This window comes from Apteryx rowi, unplaced genomic scaffold, assembly GCF_003343035.1.
Source record: "Apteryx rowi isolate R43461 unplaced genomic scaffold, aptRow1 scaffold_696, whole genome shotgun sequence".
In the NCBI taxonomy this organism is placed as follows: domain Eukaryota; kingdom Metazoa; phylum Chordata; class Aves; order Apterygiformes; family Apterygidae; genus Apteryx; species Apteryx rowi.
Window position 1 is genome coordinate 316,679 of NW_020450978.1, and position 20,356 is coordinate 337,034.

General features: G+C 45.3%; 1 protein-coding gene across 1 annotated transcript in view; it reads right to left on the bottom strand.

The window, feature by feature from the left end:
- Positions 1-8,417: 8,417 nt before the first annotated feature.
- Positions 8,418-20,356, bottom strand: part of CAPN13 (calpain 13) — a 49,078-nt gene continuing 37,139 nt past the window's right edge. The window contains exons 15-21 of the mRNA XM_026086489.1: positions 20,105-20,162; positions 18,909-18,976; positions 17,138-17,206; positions 15,744-15,822; positions 12,190-12,324; positions 9,533-9,588; positions 8,418-8,444 (exon numbers count right to left, since the gene is read on the bottom strand). Coding sequence (XP_025942274.1) covers positions 8,418-8,444; positions 9,533-9,588; positions 12,190-12,324; positions 15,744-15,822; positions 17,138-17,206; positions 18,909-18,976; positions 20,105-20,162 — 492 coding nt within the window. The remainder of the gene's footprint in view (positions 8,445-9,532; positions 9,589-12,189; positions 12,325-15,743; positions 15,823-17,137; positions 17,207-18,908; positions 18,977-20,104; positions 20,163-20,356) is intronic.

The window sequence follows — 20,356 nt, forward strand, 5'->3', positions numbered from 1 at the left end:
ATAAGACTACTGGTTGTACAATAATTTTTCATCTTGCACTACAAACCTTGSTACAGAGCTGTTTCAGTGGCAGCATTAGGTTTGATGCTGGGTGGCACTGAGTCTAATGTATGGTATATAAAGCAAAGAAATGATATTTCCTTGAGTGGAAAGCTGTATGTGTTGTTTAATTAGCACCAGCTCATGAGGATGTTTGTCTCTAGGGCAAGGACCATGGGTTGGTTCCCCGCAATCTTTGGGTTCCCAGAGACAATATAACTTCCTCAAAGTGCTACAACAAGACTCCTTCCCAYAGTGGTAAGAGGAAGGAAGGCGAGGGAACCAGTTCTAAATTACGTCTCAGAATAATTCACCCTTAGGCGCTGAACAAGCAGCACAGTTAGGCCATGCTGCTGCAGAAACACCCTGCGGCATGTGCATTTGGCACGCCAGCGGGCCATGGGCTTCACAGAGGTTTCCTGAGAGGCAGGTGTCTACCTGCCAGGTGCTGCCACCAGGATGTGAGCTGAGCGAGAGAGGCAGGACGTGACCCAGAGAGCCTCTAGATGTCACTGCCAGACAGCAGAAACCAGACCAGAGCCCCAGCCAGCTGGGGACACCTGGCCCACCGCTGGCAGCACAGCTGGCAGCAGGCACCCAGGGCAGGCAAGTGCCCTCCCTGCCAGGGGCAAGTGGAGGGCGTTGGTAAACCTCCTCTGAAAAGTTTGGTGCCCTCCCTGTCTACCCTGGCACCCCCCTCTCCAGGGCTGAAGAAGAACAACTCTTGCAGGATGGTGCTGGGGGCCTGGCATGAGAAGGAAGAGTAACCAGGGATTGTGGCATGAGATAGTTAAGGTAAGGAATTGCTGGGTAACAGTAATGTGTTTCGGTTCCAGCACAGCAGCAAAGAGATCCTCAAGAGAAGTGGTAAGGCCAGGTAGAGATCATTTGAAATACAGCTGATGTTACCCTCAACACTAGAAAAATGCCAAGTTCACCTACATTTGCTTGTGCTTCCACTGAGCATGGCCCAGGTACCTGAATATGGGCGTCCTTCTTGACTAGCTTCCCACCTACCTTCCTGAGTTTAGAGTACTGGGAGAAGGAGAGCAGAAAGGTAACCACTGCAAGCAGCAGCAAGAGCTGAGACTTTACTGGGCTTGCAGGCATCCCTCTAGGCTGTGTGTGCATACACACACGTATCAGTCCAGTAGTGTTTCTCCCTTGCCTGAGACATACCTGTGACCAAGTAGCCCATGAGCAGGGCATTTACTGTGAAGTGGAATGGCTGGTTCCTGCTTCAAGAACTGCATTACATTAAAAAAAAAAAAGGAATTAGTGCCTGCCATGGGGTGCTTCACGATTGTTGAGGTTGTTTTTTTGTTTAAAACAAAAAAAAACAGCATTAGCATTAATAATTAGTTTGCATTTTAAAGGCTTGCTTCACTTTATAACAAAACAGTGGTAATATCTGGGCTAATACCCACCATCATGGATATACTTGGACAATCCCATGGGATCTAGCTGGCCCTTTCTTGCTAGCCAGTATTAGGCTGACTGAAGTGACATAGGTAAAGCTGTCCATTACTGGGTGGGTCCTGGGGAATGGTCAGAGGCAGGAAAAGGTTTGCAAGCAGCAGTCCCTGGTTAACAGCCAGGGAGGCACGCCCTCTCCCTTGAGCACAAAGTTATGGAATAATGATGTGCTCTCTTTTTGTCTGAAAAAGTGTTTTAGTAAACCTGCATAAATTGTAGTAGTTTCACTGTGAGACACCCAGAGTGCTGCTCCTTTGAGTAACCTGTAGGCACATCCAAAGGTGGTGGTGGTACGGTCAAACCCTCTCAGACAAGCAGTGARCCCTCCTGGTCTCCCACACTGCAACAGCTACGTGAGTCACTGTGGCATGGGCACCAGTACCACTGCCTCTGGTGACTCTGCCTTCTGGGAAAGCCTTCACACAGGCCGCCTGCTCTGGCAACATGCACAGGATCAGGCCCTGTAGGCAAGACGTGGAGGGGCTCCTCCTCTGTCTGCCCAGAGATGACTGAGGCATGGCCTCTGCTGGGAGGCTCCAGACACAGGGCCTCCAGGACCCAGGTAGTTGAACACCAGGATTTCAGGACCTGCATTGAAAAGTAGATGCTTGCAGGGTCAGTTGTCAATACTTATGCACCAAAGCCCATTTGACACTAATGGTTTCCTTGGATCCCACCTAATTTCATCAGCTGTTCATCCCAACTCTAACCCTACGGAGTTCAGCTCCACTAATCTCATCTATTTCATCATAATCTTACTCTCCTGAGGGTCTTAATCTCATGAAGATTTAGAAATAAAGTATTTGTTTGAAGTCCCTTTCTGTGATTTCCAGTAGTGGGCATTCTTAGACCTTCTCAAACTTGTGTCCCTGAGGACTAGAAGCTGTTTTTCATTAAAAAATAGAGCTGATATTATCGTAATTGCATGAATCTTAGAGATAGTTTTCAAAAATGTCAGAAACCTAACAAGGGCTGCACTAAAATTTCAGGGTTGGCAACACAGATGAAGGTGCAAAGAGATTTTTAATGGAGTGACCATAAAGCTGGCCTTCACAGCTTAATCACATAAAGCTATCTGAGATGTGGAAGTTTTCCCTCTTTATGTACCACACACCTGATTTGAGCTGCCTTTATTTTTAATATTGGTTGCTGCGTTTGCGAACTGTATTAAACTTCTTGTTGCTTTTGGAAATAATAGTCACTGCCGTATTATGGCCAAATCATTGCTTTTCTCCCTATTGACCTGTTTTTTTCAGGCTACTAAACACCCTTGACTTTGCTTGTGGGATGGTTAATCAACAAGTCTGTCCCAATGATGGATGCCTCCTGAATTGTTGCTTAATTAGCTTGGTTAGAAGTATAAATCAAGTGGAATACCAATTCTTCTAAAGCTACAGACAGGCAGCCATGCTCGGCTTGACAACAGTGAGTTATTACTTTCTGCCACAGTGCAATATCAACATGCAGGCTCCAACCCACAAACCCGAAAGGGCTGCAGGTTCATTGTGAAGACCCCTGGTTGCACAGACTGAAGTGCGCACCTAATGCCATGCATAAGAGCCAGCCTAATGTTGACGTCAGAGCAGGGGCGTGAAGGTCAGTGTGATGCAGCCCGGAGGTGGACCCTGGCCAGCAGCATTCACAGCAGCAATGTTTTAAAATCCCAGTTGTTCCTGTCTTCATATTTAAGTACCTAAATGTCTTTGAAAATCTGGGAGACAGGTTTATGGAAGTTATGATAAACTGCTTTTTAAACGGGTGTAGGTTGATTTAGTAACTTCAACCTTATACATCAGTGGTGTTTCTCACATTGGATGCGAGCTGTCTGCTGCTGGCTTTTTAATAAAGCAGAAATATGTCAGCCTGTGGCAAAACCAAGTTATTAGAGACAAGGATCTTTGTCTCATGGCAGGCAGAATTACCTTCCATAGAAATGCAATTACGCGTGATAACAAAAGGAAAAGTAATATACTGGATGCAAATTAAGATCTTTAAGACTGATCTTAATGTATTGATCTTAAAATTCAACAGCTTACCTACTATTTTTATAGATGGGACTTTCAAGCAACAAAAATGTGTTTAGGCTTGTTGACTTGAACTGAATTATACAACTTACCTGGCAGGGTAATAGCCCATGGTGAATTCTGTGTAGCTACAAATAGCTTGTTCCCAGCAGTTTTAAGCCAGTTTGAGTGTCCCTGTACTGCATAGCAGTACATCACACAGAAGTAGTTCCACATTTCTACATACACTTTTTGAAATCGTAGGCTAAATTAAACAAGCATACTTCTCTGAAACAAATCCACTAATATGCCTTTTTAGCAAAGCATATTTTTTTCCATATCCACCTGTTTTAATTGTCTTTTTTCTTTATCAATCAACTTTGTTTTTTATTTTCAGAGACCTTACATAACGTTTTGGATTTCAGTTGGATTGCGTAAGTCACACTTTGGAAAAAGAATCAGTTTGCTTAGAAATGACTGAAAACTATTGAAATAATAGTCTAATTTTGCTGATTTTCCCTTTCCTCTTTCCCCACATTTTCTGTTTGAAATTACAGCTTATGTAAGACCTCCTTATGTGAGTAATGTTTTCCACGCTGCAGCATGTGGACACTGCATCTAACAGAGACGTGAGGCCCTTCTTTATCTTGCAACAGAGCTGTTGCTCCAGCATGTAATGTCTCACTGCCAAATGAGCAAATTCGTTGTTTGCATGTGGAAGGCATGATGGAAACTTGTGCTGTAGGTTGTGGAGTGAAATGATATTGCCATGACAACCTTGAATGGCTTTCATCCATCGACATTTGCATCCTTCTCTTTGGCATTTTCACAAATAGAGTTTTCAGGGATTTTTTTTTTCTTAATAGTTGAGTAGAATGGAACACTAGATTCGTTTTTATCATCATGATAAAGTATGAAAGCATAGCTGGTGTATGGGCTACAGAAAGGTTATGGTTATTTAGCAGATTTAAGTTAAACTTTTGAACAAGAATTATATCTGAAGAAGCCCTATAGTTTTAAAGACATTAGGACAGAGAAAGAGAATGCAATTCTGATAAACTTGTCTTTTCCCATTCAGTCCTGCTTTAGATGCTGGAAATCATAAAAAGCCCACTGAACAATCCATTCTGCATCTCTAATACTCCTCTTCATTCCCACAGCAAATAAAATGTAACCCCTGCAGCTGACACACTTTTAAATATGGACAAGATTTTCCTTTTTTTCTTTCTTTTTTTTTTAATAAAAAGTAAACAAAAGACATTGCAAAGCCCTGGTGTTATCTAAGAACCTTTTCTTCAACCTTTTTCTAGCATTTAGAAATGGGGCGTAAGCAAATTAAGAGAGAACTCAAATGAAACTATGTCTTACTTGTTTTTGTTATCTGAGCAATAGACACTCTTTGTAAATAAAAGGCCAGATTCTGTTCTCATCTGCAGTGGAGTTAATGGAGCTATTCCTGGCTTCCATGCATTAGTCAGGAGAGTCAGCCATACTCTTTAAACGAAGATGAGAGAAGGAGCTGATGGCCAGCACTTCCGACCTTTCTGAACCCATTAAGTACAGTCAGGTACTACCAGTTCTCCCATGGATCTATTTCTTTATCTCCATCCTCTCTCTCCAGACCAATTCCTGTTTGCCTGAGAAGGACTCTCTATTCAGACATCTGAATACCATCAAGCGTAAGCAAATGTCCACAAGAAAACCCACTTCACCCCTTCACAGTGTTTGTTTTTTTGAGATCCCCACTGATGGTTCTTGTACGGAACAGCCTTGAGCTGTGTCCTGCTGAGACGCACAAAGGCACCTGAAACAGATGTAACGAGAGTCACTCAGAACACGGACAGCTGGAGGTCAACCTTCAGAAACCATTAATGAGATTTTTTTTTTTTCTAGTAGAATTTAAAAATGAACACTGCTGTTCCTGCCTTTTATTTCCGTGTTATAGCTGAAGAGCAGGCCCTCTGGGAAAACAAACACATGGCAACCTAAGGAGTTTTTCTTTGTGCTGGAACTGTGGCAAGGCCTTCGCACACCACCCTAGGTTGAATCAGCTGACAGGGAAGTTACCCATCCCTGCCTGCCAGTGCAGTAGGTATTGTATGCTCCCAGGTACATCAGAGCAGCTGAAAGCAGTTGAGATACCACCTGCCTTTCCCAAGGAATCAGACTGACTTGCTGCAGTTTTCTTCATGTTGTCACGAGAATGTCAAGAAGTTGGGAAGCTGGTGAAATGTTTGAAAGCTCCAAACATTTGATGAGCGTTAACTCCTGGTGTGTTTTCCCACATCATTCATGATTTGTTAGGCTCTAATTTAAAGAGTTTCAGTCCTCTGAGGGGTATGTGCTGTAACTGCCCAGTCACTGGCTGCAAGCAAGTGGTGAATTGCTCAAGTGAACTGCTTATGAACACCCTACAGGCAGAATTTCATTCAAAACTGTTAAGTTAAAATTATGATTAATGATATATTTGCAGAAGTTATGATCAGTTTATGAATGATTCATGAAAGGAAAAAAGGAGACCAAATAGACTATGAATATCATTTGCAAGCAATAATTTAAAGCAACTTCATCCCCCAAGACAAGGTCCTTCTAGTCTTATATTTATCAAATGATATACTGTGATGCAATGGGCTGGTGCTGTGTTGTGAATAACTTGTTCCTACACAACATCAACACATCAAAATACAGACAAGTGAAGGTCCACTATCCAAGGCTCTCTTTCTGGGAATGTGAAGGTTGGACTTTTGAACAAGAACCATGTGCATTGCAGTGATGAGTGGTGAAACCCAGATCCTGCTAGAGATGGACATAGAGATTCAACCAGCACAGGCGAGGGGCTGAGGCTTCCCAGCTCTTGCTCAGTGCTGCAGAGACCAGCAGACTCACACTCAGGTGTGAGCAGCTGGAGGTGCTGCAGCCCAGCATCAGAACAAGCAGTTGGGCATCAGTGTTGACCCTGCACCGCGGGGGGAGACACAAAGAGCCATCCCTGCCTTAGGTCTGAATCCACTGTGCTTTCTCCTGGAGGAGTGGAATTTACACCTTGATTTTGTATTTTCCTGTTAACCTCTCGCCAAAGCTGGTGTCCAGTGCCTTAAGAAACAAGATGTGTGGTACCAGAGATCCTTTTAAAATATTATTTATTATAATTCCTGTCTGTAGAAAAGCTCATCTGGATGCCGTCCCTGGGTTTCAGTGAAGGTCTTGGGATTTTGTGTTTTTCACTCACTTTTCCAACATGGTTGACAAGGAAGCACATGACTTTGGCCAAGGGCACTCAGTGAGTTAGTAGGGTCAACCACAAGATGACTCCAGGAGACTTCTGATTCTTCACTGTTCCTTTTTTCTAAGGAGTTGTGTTCTTCCCTGTTTTCTCTTTGGTACCCACTATCTGTGGCAAGGGTTCATGCTTTACCATTGCCGCTGGGAACATCTCTTTCCTGGGAGTCAGAGGAAACACAATGGCTGAGATGGCTTAAGGACATATAAACAGCACATTTGTAAGAATGAGCAGAGTCATTTGTTAGAACCAACTGGTAAAGCTGTAGAGTCCAGGTAAACGTTGGGTCACACAAGCCCTTATTGAGGAAGGGCTCAAACCAAGCACAAGCTGGGGAGCATTGTTAAAAGTTAAACTAAATTAAGTTATTGATTTAAACAATGTGAAATCAGACCGACTGAGCAAGAAAACTCAGAGACTTCACATACCACACTGACCCTAGCTTTAAGATTACTGCTGCTATGTAAGACATGCAGGAGTACTTCTGTCCCTCAGAGGCAGAAAAAAAAATGACAGAAAAATGACAAAAGATGCTCACTGCCCAGTTCCCTTGCAGCCAGCTGAACCTTTAACCTTCCCCATTCTCCAAACCTTAACCCTGAAAATTACTTTTACCTATGCTGGAATCTGCATGAAAGGGACACCACCACGGTCCCAGTGAAAAGATGTTCACGGACGAGGTCTCTTAAGAGTCCTCACTTCCCTTTGGCAGCCCCTCTCCAAATGCATTTCTAGCCTTGGCCTTTCTCATTCTCCCAGCCCAAACCCTAACCCTACCCCAAACAAGAGCATAACCTCTGTCTGAGCCTCCAGCAAGGCCCACAAACCATTTTCCCAGTAAAAAGGGGCTCACAGACCAGATCTCTCGGCAGCCCTCACCTCCCTTTGGCAGCCCCTCTCAGGCCCCATGCCAGCTGCACTCTTAGCCTTCCTCTTTTCTCCAACCCTTACCCTAATCCTTGAATTCAATTTTTAGATGTATATGAAATTTCACCAAGGACATCAGCCATAGCTCAAACATATAGTTGCTCACAACCCAGTTCTTTTTTCAGTCCTCTCTTACTTTTAGGCAGTCTCTCTCCTGTTCTGCTCGAACTGCATCTCCAGGCTTTTTCTATCTGCTAGCGCTAACCGTAATAAGAATTGTAACATCAGGATGAACCTGCTGTTAAGTTCCCTCAGCCAGTTGGTCACAACCCAATTGTCTGGGTTGTTACAGCCCTCCCTGCCCTTTGGCAGCCTCTGTTCTCCCACATTTTAACTAGTGCTCTGGCTTTTTTTTTTTTTCTCTCAACCCAAATCCTTATTTAAAATCCTAAAAATAATAGTAGCATCATGTTTAGCATTCTTAAAGGGTCCCCATTGTCCAGATGGAAAGTTTCTCACAATCTGTTTCTCTTTTCTCTCCTCACTTCCCTTTGGCAGCCCCTACCCATCCCCACTCCAACTATAGCTCTAGGCTTCCTCCTTCTCTTAAAAATAACCATCATCCCAGGGTGAGCCTTCTGTATAGCCCCTTAGCYAAGTTCATTGCTGCTGCTGTGAGGAAACCCCTCTGTGCTAAGTGTGCACAGTAATAAGGAGATTTCTTACCAGCCTTGTTGAGCCTTGACATTCTTTTAGGAGTACATGACAAGAGTCAGCCACTACAAAAAGGAGAAGAAATGGTGCATGTGATGTTACAGCGATGCTTCAGGCAAGTATCTCTACCTTCAGGGTTGGACACTGTGACTGCAGCACTCTGATTCTGCACAGAATGGGTAAGGGGTTTGGAAACTGCTTTTCTCACTACAATTCAGACCCAGAAACATTTTCCATATGTTACTTTCTAAGATATGTTATTGCAGTAGCTGTAACAAGAGCAGGCACTGGAAAAGGAGACCATCTGTGTGCTTATGAATGGAAGGGATGTCAGACTCTGGGAACATGGTTACCCTACAGACTACCCCRTAAACCAGGTTCAGAGCCTCTGCATGGAAAGCGTCCTGGGCTTTTGGTGCAACAAAGAAGTAATGAACCAAGAGCTGCACTGCTGAACTAAACGTGTAGTCTAAACAGCAGCTGGTAAGATTGTAAAAGTTTTTTTTAGAAAAACCCTTCTTTTTAAATGTTGTGTTGTCAAATAACAGTCTCTAGACCGATAAAATGCAGCACTCAGGCATATCACTATGGTGCACAGCAGGATTTTTGGTTCAGACTAGCTGATAGAAAGCTTGATGTATCCTCATTCTGCTAGCTATCCTTCAGGCTGTGCTTTTAAGACAAACAGCAGCAGTGAGCATTTGTCTGCTATTTCTTACTTTTAAAACCAAGATGTCTCACAATCCAAAGTTAACAGATGGGCAGTAAGAAATGAGGGCATTGAGTTGTTTTGTCAGTTCCTCAAAGTCACTGGAATCACAACAACGAGAGGCTGGCACAGGTGAGAGAAGGCTTTGTGCTTTAGACACGGCCAGACGCAGTCCCTGGCCACTGCTGAGTTGCGCGCACCCCAGTGAGTCTGTGTGACCCGGACTGGGAGGTCCCAGGGAAAGACCACCCCTCTGCCCGTTTTGCACCTCCAGGCAGGTGAAAGCCCGGCCCCCATCAGTGTCAGTGGGCATACTCGCAGCAACATCCCTGGCACTAGCACTTCACCCCTCCCACTAACCTACTCCATCATCCTGCTTTGGATCTGGAGAGAGGAAAGAAGCAGCCAAGTGAGAAGGGACGCTGAAGGAAGGAGCATCCTTACCTCTATTGCAGTCATCGAAAGCTGTGGTCCACCCTCTGCTAGGTTTTGAAATGCATCTAGGGGTAGGACAAAGAACAGCATACACTGTTAGGAGGAAGCGAGGTTGTAAGACCCACACGAAGCTGCTGCAGCCTGGGAGCAGAGCAGCTGCCCCTGCAGTGCGGAGCCAGGAGGCTCTGCTGAGCTTGGGTGTTCACATACGCTGTCTAACCGCATCCCGCTTCTGTGCTGGGGTAGCCCTTTCCCCTCTCTGCCCTTGCCCTGGGATCACAGCCTGGAAAGGTACCACAGGACTGCAGCAAGGCATCCCAGTGGCAGGGCCGGGATCTGAGCACGTCACAGAACACACCTTCCCCGCGCTTTAGCCAATGTGACCAGCTGCATCTGCTCTCATAATTTGTTTCAATATTACCTCGTGCCTGAAGAATGGCAGGAGAATGGAAAATTAATGAAACACATTTTCCCACAGGGAAACTTTCTGTTGGTCCTTTTCCATCCTCCCTGGCAGCGAGTGATCACAGTGTGCCCTAAAGAGAGCAATGCTCTTGAAATCATTAGTATGCCTTGTAAACTTCTCCCAGGGAATATGAATGCAGATGCTGCTGTTATTCATCTAGACTTTGAAATTATCGTTGCTGAAAGTTTTCTGACAGAATACTTTGCAGCCAGAAAATTCAAATCCATCCAAATATTGATATTCTATGAGCACATTTCTATTTCAGTTTGTCGAGGAGAAATGTTAAAATCCAAGTGTTTGGATAAAGTTGAAACACAGTGTTTTGAGTTCTTTTTATTTATTTTGAAATTACTTTTCTCTTGGAAATGTGTTGTTATAAATAGCAATAAAAAGTAGAACCAAATTACAGTCTGCCTATCCTAGAAGGAAACATTTCTGTAGGCTCATCAGGCTCCTCTCCAGGATCCTATTCCCCACTCTGAATGGAAGAGGCATTGTAAGATCATGAATATTTCAACACCTGCTTGGCTCTAGACAAAAGCACAAGGCTGGCTGGAAGGTGTAGGGCCAGGGCACCACAGCCCACTGCTCGCTGGGCCCTTAGGACAAGAAAGTTTCCTGTGCTCACAGTCGATAAAGCTAACTATAGCTGAGCTGAAAAAAGGCAGGGGAGGGTAAGTGTCCCTTTACTACTCCATTTCCTCCAGTTAAATAGGCTTTGCAAAGAAGCTGCTGCTTTTGGTTTGGGTCTAGTCTCTGGCTATCTTGAAAGGATGAGCAATGATTTAATGGGACAGATTTTATCTTCACTGCTGCATTCACATCATCATAAAAGTGGACTGTCTTTTATTCCTGTTTGGCACAGTTATCCTCTCCTGTAAAAATCCTATTCACAATGATTTGAAAAGTTTGAAAAAAATGTATTCCACATTAAACTCTCTGTAAAGTGATAACTGAAAGACTTGAGAACAATTTTAGATACTCATTACAGACGGCAATGAAACTTTTAGTGATTCCTTTCCAAATGGATTTAAAGGAATTGTCTTTATACTGGCACATAGTATGCAAGAGGATTTTTTTAATAAGGGGGGGGAAAAAAGATATTGCTACAATACTGCTTCAGCTATAAGAATTTCCGTCTACAGCAAGTGACATACATAATCGGGGAAATATGGGTGTTTAAAAGCTGTCTGTTTTTTAATGAAAAAAAGTATTAAAATCAGAAAACATGCTGGCTTTCTCAGCAGCCTCTGCTGCACTCCCTTGAAACGCAGTTTTAGAGTAGCGTCACTCACCCTGACCCATTGACCACTGATGGCCCATAAAACGTCAGAGGTAAAAAAACCACTGGCAAAAAATGAATGCTCATTTCAATGTACTGCTAAAAACCAGCTCATTCCAAAGATGGCCTAAGCACACGGGTCACAACTGCAGGTTTGTTAACTGTCTGTATTTCCAGTCAAAACACTTGTAATCATGATAGTAAAAATTATGCTTTTGCAAAACAGAATTCCATTTACTTTTAGGCAAAGTTTTTGTTTACAGACGCTCGATCCTTGCAGCTGCCAGAAAATAACTGGACACAACACAGGGCACGGGCTTGTTTTTTCACTGACAAGGACCTCAGACCTTTTCACTACAGTAAGGTTGAGAGAACTTTACTGAGGCTGGTGGCAACATCTCTCCAGAAACAAACAAACAAACAAACAAACAACCTCCATTGCTGCGTTCAGACTTCTCCAATTAATAATCAGGAGAATTAATAATTCTCCTTTTAACTAAAACAGAGAGCCTTCCACTAGGCATGTATTGCCTCACTCCTCCTCAGCGCTGGTGCATGCACGCAGCCTCCCTTCAGCAGCACTGGTCTGCTCCACGCTACGCCAGGCGGGAAGCAGACTGGGGGGCTCAAGGTTGCGTGGAAGGGCACTGTTACAAATGCAGGCACATCTTGTTTTTAGAAAACAAGTCTTAATGCACAGGTCGTCTCGGCACAAGGCTGCAGAAGCAGGCTAAGCGCACCTTGGGCAGGTTGGTTGTTCCTGAGCGGCTCTTGGACATGTGTCGCCACATCCTGCAGCGAGCCCCTTGCCCCGGGCAGCTGTGCAGAGCAGCCCGCCCTCAGCCTGCCCTTGCCATGAGCCCGACTGCCGCGGTCCCGTCGCCTCGGCCTGCCCCAGGCCCTGGTGGCAAGACTCACCGGCCATGGTCTCCAGGCGGAGCATGCCGCAGATGAAGTCGGAGAAGCCAATTCTCCTGGTGGCATCGCCATACCGCAGGACCATCAGCCGGAGGAGCTGCTCGTTGATGGAGAGGCCTGCAGGAGAGACACAGAGGACAGGGGGAGTGACAGCACAGGGGATGACGGATGAGCACACCCTAGAAAGAGGCTGCACCCCCACAGCTTCCCTCTCTGCCAAGCGCCATCTCCAGCCTTTTCTGCGGCACCTTCGTGCCGGGTTTGGGCACAGGAGCCTGAGCAGGGCCATGTAACACCACAGTGCTTCAAGTCACTTATTTCAATTGCAGCTTAGGTCAGCAAACGAGGAACTCTGAATTAAATAAACTGACATTACCTTGCTTTGCATTTTTACCTTTTAWTTTCTAGAAGAAAGGGTGATTTTCTTTGGCTCATAACTGTTAAAGTTTGAGCATAGCATTTACAACATCACCAGTGCTTTCTGCTAAGCAGGGAGACCAWGTGCTCAGGCTGTTATGCAGTATAGCATGCCCAGGATTCCTAATTTTTACATTTTCTTCTTATATTAGAAAATGGTCAAGGGTGCGTTTCTTTTTTATTAGCTGATTATTCAGTATTTGTGTCTCACTCTATTTCGATGGAAATTGGTATTCAACTGAATGAACAAAAATTGCCTTTTAGAATGATTCCTTTATCAGTTAAATAAAACTACCCTAAATGTGCTGGCTACATTAAAAAAAAAAAAAAAAAAAGCGTGCACTTAAAGCTGATTTACTAAACAAAAGAGAAATTTTCTGCAGAGTGCTGGACTGATGGCTTTGGGTTAATGTATTTTCTGGACTTCAGAAAAAGACAGTCTCATTTGCTCACCCCTAGTTTTTAATGGCTCAGCTGGAAGATGAAAAGTAGCTTTCCAGCTTTTTCAAACAGCTGTGAACTTTCCAGTTCTAAATGAACTCATCATGGAGCCAAATTAGGTGAATAATCAGATGAGGGGGAAAAAAAAAGTAATGGTTTCTCTCCACCTGTATAGGGGGAAGACATCACTGATGGAGGTGGATTAGCATGTCTACAAACTCTCGTTGCAGTCCCTAGGAGGGAAAGGTCTCCAGAAAAGTCACTTAAATTTCCTAAAAATTTCATAAGCAGACATACAATGCTGAATATTGAAATAGTGAAAATATATTTAGGCTTAAGATACATTTTAAATTAAGACAAACCCGATTTAGATTTTTTTTTTAGGAGGAAAAGATAGTAATTAAAAAAATCTGATTAATGAAATTTCTTCTTTGATTCTGGTTTAACAAATTTAAATCACTGCCAAGAACCCCTGTAATAGTGAGCAATGACTCCTTTTTAACACTTTAAAGGCCATGGAAATATACTGAGATCTCGCTGGAGAGCAGATTCCAGCAAAGTGCTGTTTAAGAGATGATATAATTACACCTTACACTAGCAAAACAGTGATGATTTGGCATGGTGAGGCCTAGGTTATGCCTGTTCCGAAATCTATTTGCCTGGCAGCATTTCTCAATTAACCTCATTAGTAAGAGTGAAGTGTAGATCCTCTCAGTTGCCAAAATATGTTTCAGTTATCTGCTGTTGCTTATTTGTTACTTTATTCCCCACACCTTTTGTCTGTTGGATTCCTTGCTCTAGTTTTAGTTGTTTTAAGATACTGGCTTTACATTTCACTTTTTAAATTATTATTATTTTGAAGCGTTTAACATTGCCAGTGAGGTGTTTCTAAGTACCCCAGGGCAGACGCTGGTGCATTTCAGGACAGCGCTGCTATCAGTGCAGCCAACCTGCTTGACGCTGGCTGAAGATGTGACCCATCACTATTACGCTTCTAAGCATTAAGACAACAGTGAAAATGCAGCAAAACACTGAAGTGTTTTGCTGAGGAGGGCTGGCCACTAAACACTTCAGGGTACAGCTGGTTGAGAGCTATATTTAGATATATTAGTAGCTTTTCTCAGAGGCAGCACCAGCCTCACGAGCTCTTTCTGGGGCTGCCCACTCTTTCCTGTTTAAAAGCCTGGGTCATCCAAATGCAAAGCCAGATCCAAATGTAGCAGTCGGGCTCAGGAGAAGGCAAGAGTGGGCTTAAAATTTTATTTTTTCTCACACTTAGAACTGCTTATATGACATGTATTGAATTAGCCAGTTAATAGTCTCTTTTTATTCCTTCAAATACCTGTACTGTTCCGGCTGCCAGGACTTCTCACTGTTCAATTTTCCTCCCAGTTTTACACTTTAGCACCTTTCTTACAGAATCAGCCTTGCAGCTTCCTTCGTTATCTGGCACATTAGCGCTGTGCTCCTCATGCCAGCGCTTGCTGGCTGCCACCACATCCCAGGATGTAGCAGGAATGCCAACGCTCCATTCACCTCTTAGGAACAAAAAAATTACACATATATCCCCCTGGTTGGTGGCTTCTACTGATAACCTTTTTGCATCGGGTTCCTCCTAGGAACAATGCAACTTAAAGCTCCAGGGAGCCAAACGGGARCTTCTGTACTGTAAGGTTACAGGGGTGAGTTGCCATCTCCAAGACGTACTTCACACACAAAGTCTCCGGAGAGGTGGTCCAGCTTGAAAGCGTCTCTTCCACAAAGCGGACTGATGTACTCACTGGAAGTTTCAACCTTAGTGTAGCCAACAGAGGTCAGTACAAACTAAATAACAGTCTGCCACTGTAGCTTTCCTTCACAGACTTATTTACTGCCCTGGAGAGAATCACAGAAGGACTGAGGTTGGAAGGGACCTCTGAAGATCATCTAGTCCAACCCCCTGCTCAAGCAGGGTCACCTAGAGCACGTTGCACAGGATTGCATCCAGGAGGGTTTTGAATATCGGCAAGGAAGGAGACTCCACAACCTCTCTGGGCAACCTGCTCCAGTGCTCAGTGACCCTCATAGGAAAGAGGTTTTTCCTCACGTTCAGACAGAACTTCCTGTGTTTCAGTTTGTGCCCATTGCCTCGCGTCCTGTCACTGGGCACCACTGAAAAGAGTCTGGCCCCATCCTCTCTACACCCTCCCTTCAGATACTTGTACACACTGGTAAGATCCCCCCTCAGTCTTCTCTAAGCTGCCTGAATTCCAGTTTGCACCAAAAGGTGCAGGAATCAGCTGCCCCTTGCTCCTTTCCCTGCTGTATATTCTGTCCGCGACCTAGAGGGACTAAGGATAATCCAGTCTCCAGGCTCGGGCTGACCTGGGGCCTCTGCTCAGCTCTGCTGGCTTCCTTTCTGCAGTGCCATGCGTGGGTGCCACCGCGCAGGTTGACACTTCTCCGCACCCCAGACAGCAGGACCATACAGCAAGGAGAAGGCTTTGTGGCGAAATTAACTTCTTGTCTCTACTTTCAGCAACAAAGTGATCCTTCTGAGACAGGTAGTGCTGAACAGAGCATTGATTTAACTGGCTTCTCTACACAATCCAAATCACTTCTTTCTTGAAGCTCTTTCTTCTTCCCTCTCTCCCTTTTCAGCCTTTCCTACACTGCCACAGGGAAAAAAGGGAGCTGCTCAGCACATCTGGGCATACCTGCTGCCTGTATCGCGTTCTTCAGTTCAGACACATCAAGAAATCCAGAATGATTTCTGTCTTCCCTCTTGAAAATATCCTGAAAAACAGTGTGAAAGCAGATTTCAGGCCTACATCAGCATTCCCCAAATTTACTACTACATCTAATTATGTAGGTTATTTTCCCTCCTTAATAAACAGGCTACAAGCAAATGTAACATTAAATGGACCATCACAAAGCAGATTTTTTTTTTTCCCAGAGGAACAGTCAGTACACCCTGACTCCTTGCAATCCTGACCCACTGCTAGACACACACTCTAGAAAGTTTGTCCTCAGCCTTCCACCACTGATATTTCCCAGCAGTAAAGGCAATGTCCTGTGCTAATAGATAGAAAGAAAGGCGTAAGGAGGAAGCAGAAGTTAAAAATGATTAGTTATCTCACTGCCCTCCAAGCATTTTTGTAGCATTAGAGCATAAGAAATCCCACAATTTTAGGTGAGTAGAAGCCTTTTGTTTTGCTCCCTTTCACTGGCTTACACATGCGGAGAGCAATGGGAATACTCATACCTTCACTGACAAAAAGACACCATCCAGAAAAACATCAAATAAGCCAGGAGTCATCAAGCTTCAGGAAAGTGTGGGGCCACCTTCTTAGCATACTCCTGACTAAACCCCTATGAGCCACAGCTACAGTCACTGTCAGTGGGAAGAGCACCTTTGCTAGCTGGGGAACGAGCACCACGTGCGTCACACAGCCTCAGACCTTAAGTGGGATGAAAGGAGCTTGAGTGGAGTAGCAAATTTCTTCCAGCCCACATAACTTTGAGGATTCAGGAAAACTCCCCCTCCTGAAGCAAGTCTGGAGGGAGAAGAACCTGACTCAGAGAAGCCATCTGAACTTAGGTGAGGCCCTAAACACCAAGCTACTGTCCTCACTGCTTCCAGGCCCAATGCTTCTCCTGGAGCAGAGACATCCCTGAAACCAGGGACAGTTTCATCAGATCCCATGCACTAAAAACTGCAGTAGTGAGGAAATGACGTTTTTCAGATGACTGTGTCTGAGAACTCATTTCAGCTCAGAAAGCTTTTAAAAAGTTTCAAGTGGCAGCACACAAACAAAGAGAGTTCCATCAAAGTCTGGGCCTAATGGGGCTTACCACCTTTTCCCACTTATTCCTCAATATTMCCTGCTTAAATATGCTTCGACTGCTCATTGTGAGCACTTTATATATACCACCTAGTACCTGAGCTGTCAGCCTTTGCATCAGAAGACAGAAATCAGACCCACTAAGCTGCCCAGCCCTTGTAATATGCTTCCCCACAGTCCTTTGATATCAGAGAGTGCCTGCACCCTGCTGATGAAAAGCTCAAGAGTTCAGTATCAGCAGAGAACAGAGGGCAGCCCACACGTACCATGTACTTAGTGAGATGTCTCCAGAGTCTCCCAAACTCCTGCAGCGTGAGTCTTCCATTAGAGTTGAGCTGTGCGTTTAGTTAAGAATCAAACAGTTAATGAGAGCTAAACCTGACTGTCTTCATTTCCTAGGATGCTGCCCAGGACACAGCTTCCTTCGCATAAAGAAAGACAAAAGACGCAGTCTCTGCTGCTTGTTACTTTGTGTGTGCCAAGAACTTTTCTGCTCTTAATTATATTTACAGTTAAACTTACCTTTTCTGGCACATTGTACAGCTGCTCACGCCTGTGCTCATAAACAGCAATTAGTTTGTATTTATATGGTGCTTTTAAGCACAAAGGTTCCTGCAGTGATTGTTCCGGTTTACATTTAAGCACTGAACACAGTGACCCTCGGGAAGGAACGAGACCCAGTGCTCCAGGCCCATGTAGCTTGTGTGCTTTGCGGTGTCTCTGTGCATGGGGCAGCMTAGCATTAACCTTGGCTAGATCCTCCAAGCTGAGCATGCACAGAAGGAGAGCGTGAGGGGCTGATCCTCACCCCTGCTGTCAGTAGTCACCAGCAGCCCTTGAGTTGTACATATGCTGTAAGCAAGAAGACAGCTTCTCGTCATGGGCTGGTGTCAACAGACACCTTCCTGGGATGCTCTGAGGACTATGTCAGGGGACTTCCTCACCTCTGTACATCATCTAGGAGTCCTAGGCAGACATGCAACACTTCACTTAATGCAACTGGGGCAGCAAAAGCTCTCTGAAAGCAGAACTCATCTCCAGTGAAATATAAGCAGACACCACCACTGTCATGAAACTTGGCTGAAAAAGGTTGCTCCTTTCTTTGAAGGCCAGGACAGGTCACACTGTATATGGGTTGTATGCAGCCCAGAGACTGAAAAATCCATCTTGAATTAAAGCAGAGCAGCAGCTTTGCCAGCTCCTTGCACGTGCCATGCATTCACAGTGTCCTCTTAGACGAGAAGGGTTTTGGGAAGAGGGAAAAATTTCTTTTGCTGGGTAGATGCAGTAAGCTGGTAAGAGAGAGGCACTGCTGGTCATTTTTATTCATTCACCAGTAGTTTGTAAAGGTCTAAAAATGTCTCAAAGTTATTCCAAGGCATAGAAGAAAAGAGACAGCAAGCAAGCAAGCGAGAGAAAATGCACCAGGGAGAATTTATGTTTTCATCAAGAAGCCCTCTTGTTCTACAACGGCCAGCAATGTATTTCCAATGTTGTCTTGTTAACAGTAAAAAGAGTCTGCGATCCATCTAAATAGGGAAGGTACACACCACAGGATGAATAGCCTGCCAGGCACATGGCTGYGATTCAGCAGTGACAGTGCCTTCCTCCTAACACCAGCTTTTGCTAGAGGTGCTAGGAGTGCCGGGGCTTGGCTGCTGCCTTCCCAGGCAGGTGTGGGTGCAGCCGTGGTGGGAGAGCAGGGCTGTGCCCAGGCTCTGTGCTGCCTCCTTACCCTAGGCTCTGCTTGGGACCCCGAGCCCAAGGGTGAACACTCACAGGGGGAAAATCAGAGGACAGTATCTACTGGTAGTAGTAGGTTTCAAATTGGAGGCTGATCTCTGTCTTTCAACAGAGACACTCTCAGAGCCAGGGCATGCGTGACAAAGTCCTGCATAGACTCTGGGACAGTTATTTATTGAGGCTTGTGGCTAATATTTACTTGCAGGTTCTCACACTGGGATGCTCAGCTCGGCCATAACTCAAGGCAAGGATGGGCAACGCTGGGGAAGTTTATTGCTTCTGCTGAAAGGATACATCCATCAGAGCTAAAATGCTTCTACATGAATCGAAGCTGAATCTTCCTCCCAGGCTGGCCATTTCATCTGCAAGGATTGACAAAACAGAAGAAATCAGAGGGAGCAAGGTGGGTGGGAGAGGCACCATTCCCCCGCTGGATGAGCGCTCTACCTCCAGGTCACTGTTTGGAGGGAAGGGGGACATCAGTCTGAAAAATATGTCCCTGGAAAGCCCCAGGACCTGGCTCAGACTCTGAGGGAGCTCAGCAGGGAGGGCAACAAGTCAAGCTGAGATCCATGAAAGGAGCCTGACACATCTCAGACATCAGCAATGCTCCCTGCTCCAAGGAAAGCTGACCAGCTTAGACTCACAGTTACTCTGCACAGTCTGCACCCACCTGCCTCCCCACTGGAAACTATTCCCCGTGCGAATATAGACTGATGAAAAGACAGTGATAAGAAAGGCTATTTATGCTGAGTTAGCGAGCCCGAGAGCACTCTGAGCTTTGTGCATGACTGAGCGGTTTGAGCCCTCGGGCTGTGCCCATGACATGCTGTATTTGGAGTGGGCAGGTTAGGAGGGGTGGGAAATGCTGACAGTCAGCCCTACATGTCTGCAGACGAGTGCTGCAGATCACAGTGGAGCCGAGGGGGATTGGGGTACAGCAAGGAGAGCAGGGGGCACAGCTGCCTAGGGTGCTCGGTGGCATAGCCCTGCCAGGGACCGGGCTCCTGCTGGAACTGGAGGAGCTGGAGCGGTACAGGGAGGCTGGCCATGGGGTGTCTAGGAGAAGGGCAGCATGGCAGCATGGGGCAGGGTAGGCACAGTGTCTCGGGGCAGAGACCTCCATGGCACCACTCACAGACCRCAGGGCAGAGCCAGGGGGAGAAGGTGCAATTCAGCAGTTGGGCAGGCACGAACACGTGACTTTGCTGGCAGCCACACTTTGAAGTGTCTGTTGGCACCTGGGTTGGGTTGCATTGCCCTCTTCATGTGAATGATACTTTCATTTTTTTTGAATAAAACCAAACTGTTCCGAGCGTAAAGGAGCCCTGGCGGAGGCATTCCTCGTTCTTGAGGCTCCAATAGTGCAATAAGCCACACTGAAGATTTTTTGAGGACCATCAGGACACCACTAAATCCTCTATCTAATTTACACAAGAAGAAGGATAGGGAAATGTGAAAAGACATTAGCTGGGTGGTAAAAGCTTTACCTTGCAGGACCTCTTCATTAAGGAGTTGTTGCAGCTGTGAGGCATCAATAACTGAGCCCTAATGCAAAATAAAACAGAAAGAGAGGTCTGTGAACATAAGGTTTTCTCCTGCCTCACTTTTGCTTCAAACTTCTTCACTCGTGCACTGTGGCAGCTCATAAGGAACTCTGCTCTTGACAGGTGAGCTGCAAATCAAGCCCTCAGTGTCCTGGGGCCACCTGCTGTCCTCTCTTGCCAGGGTCTGTAGGGAAG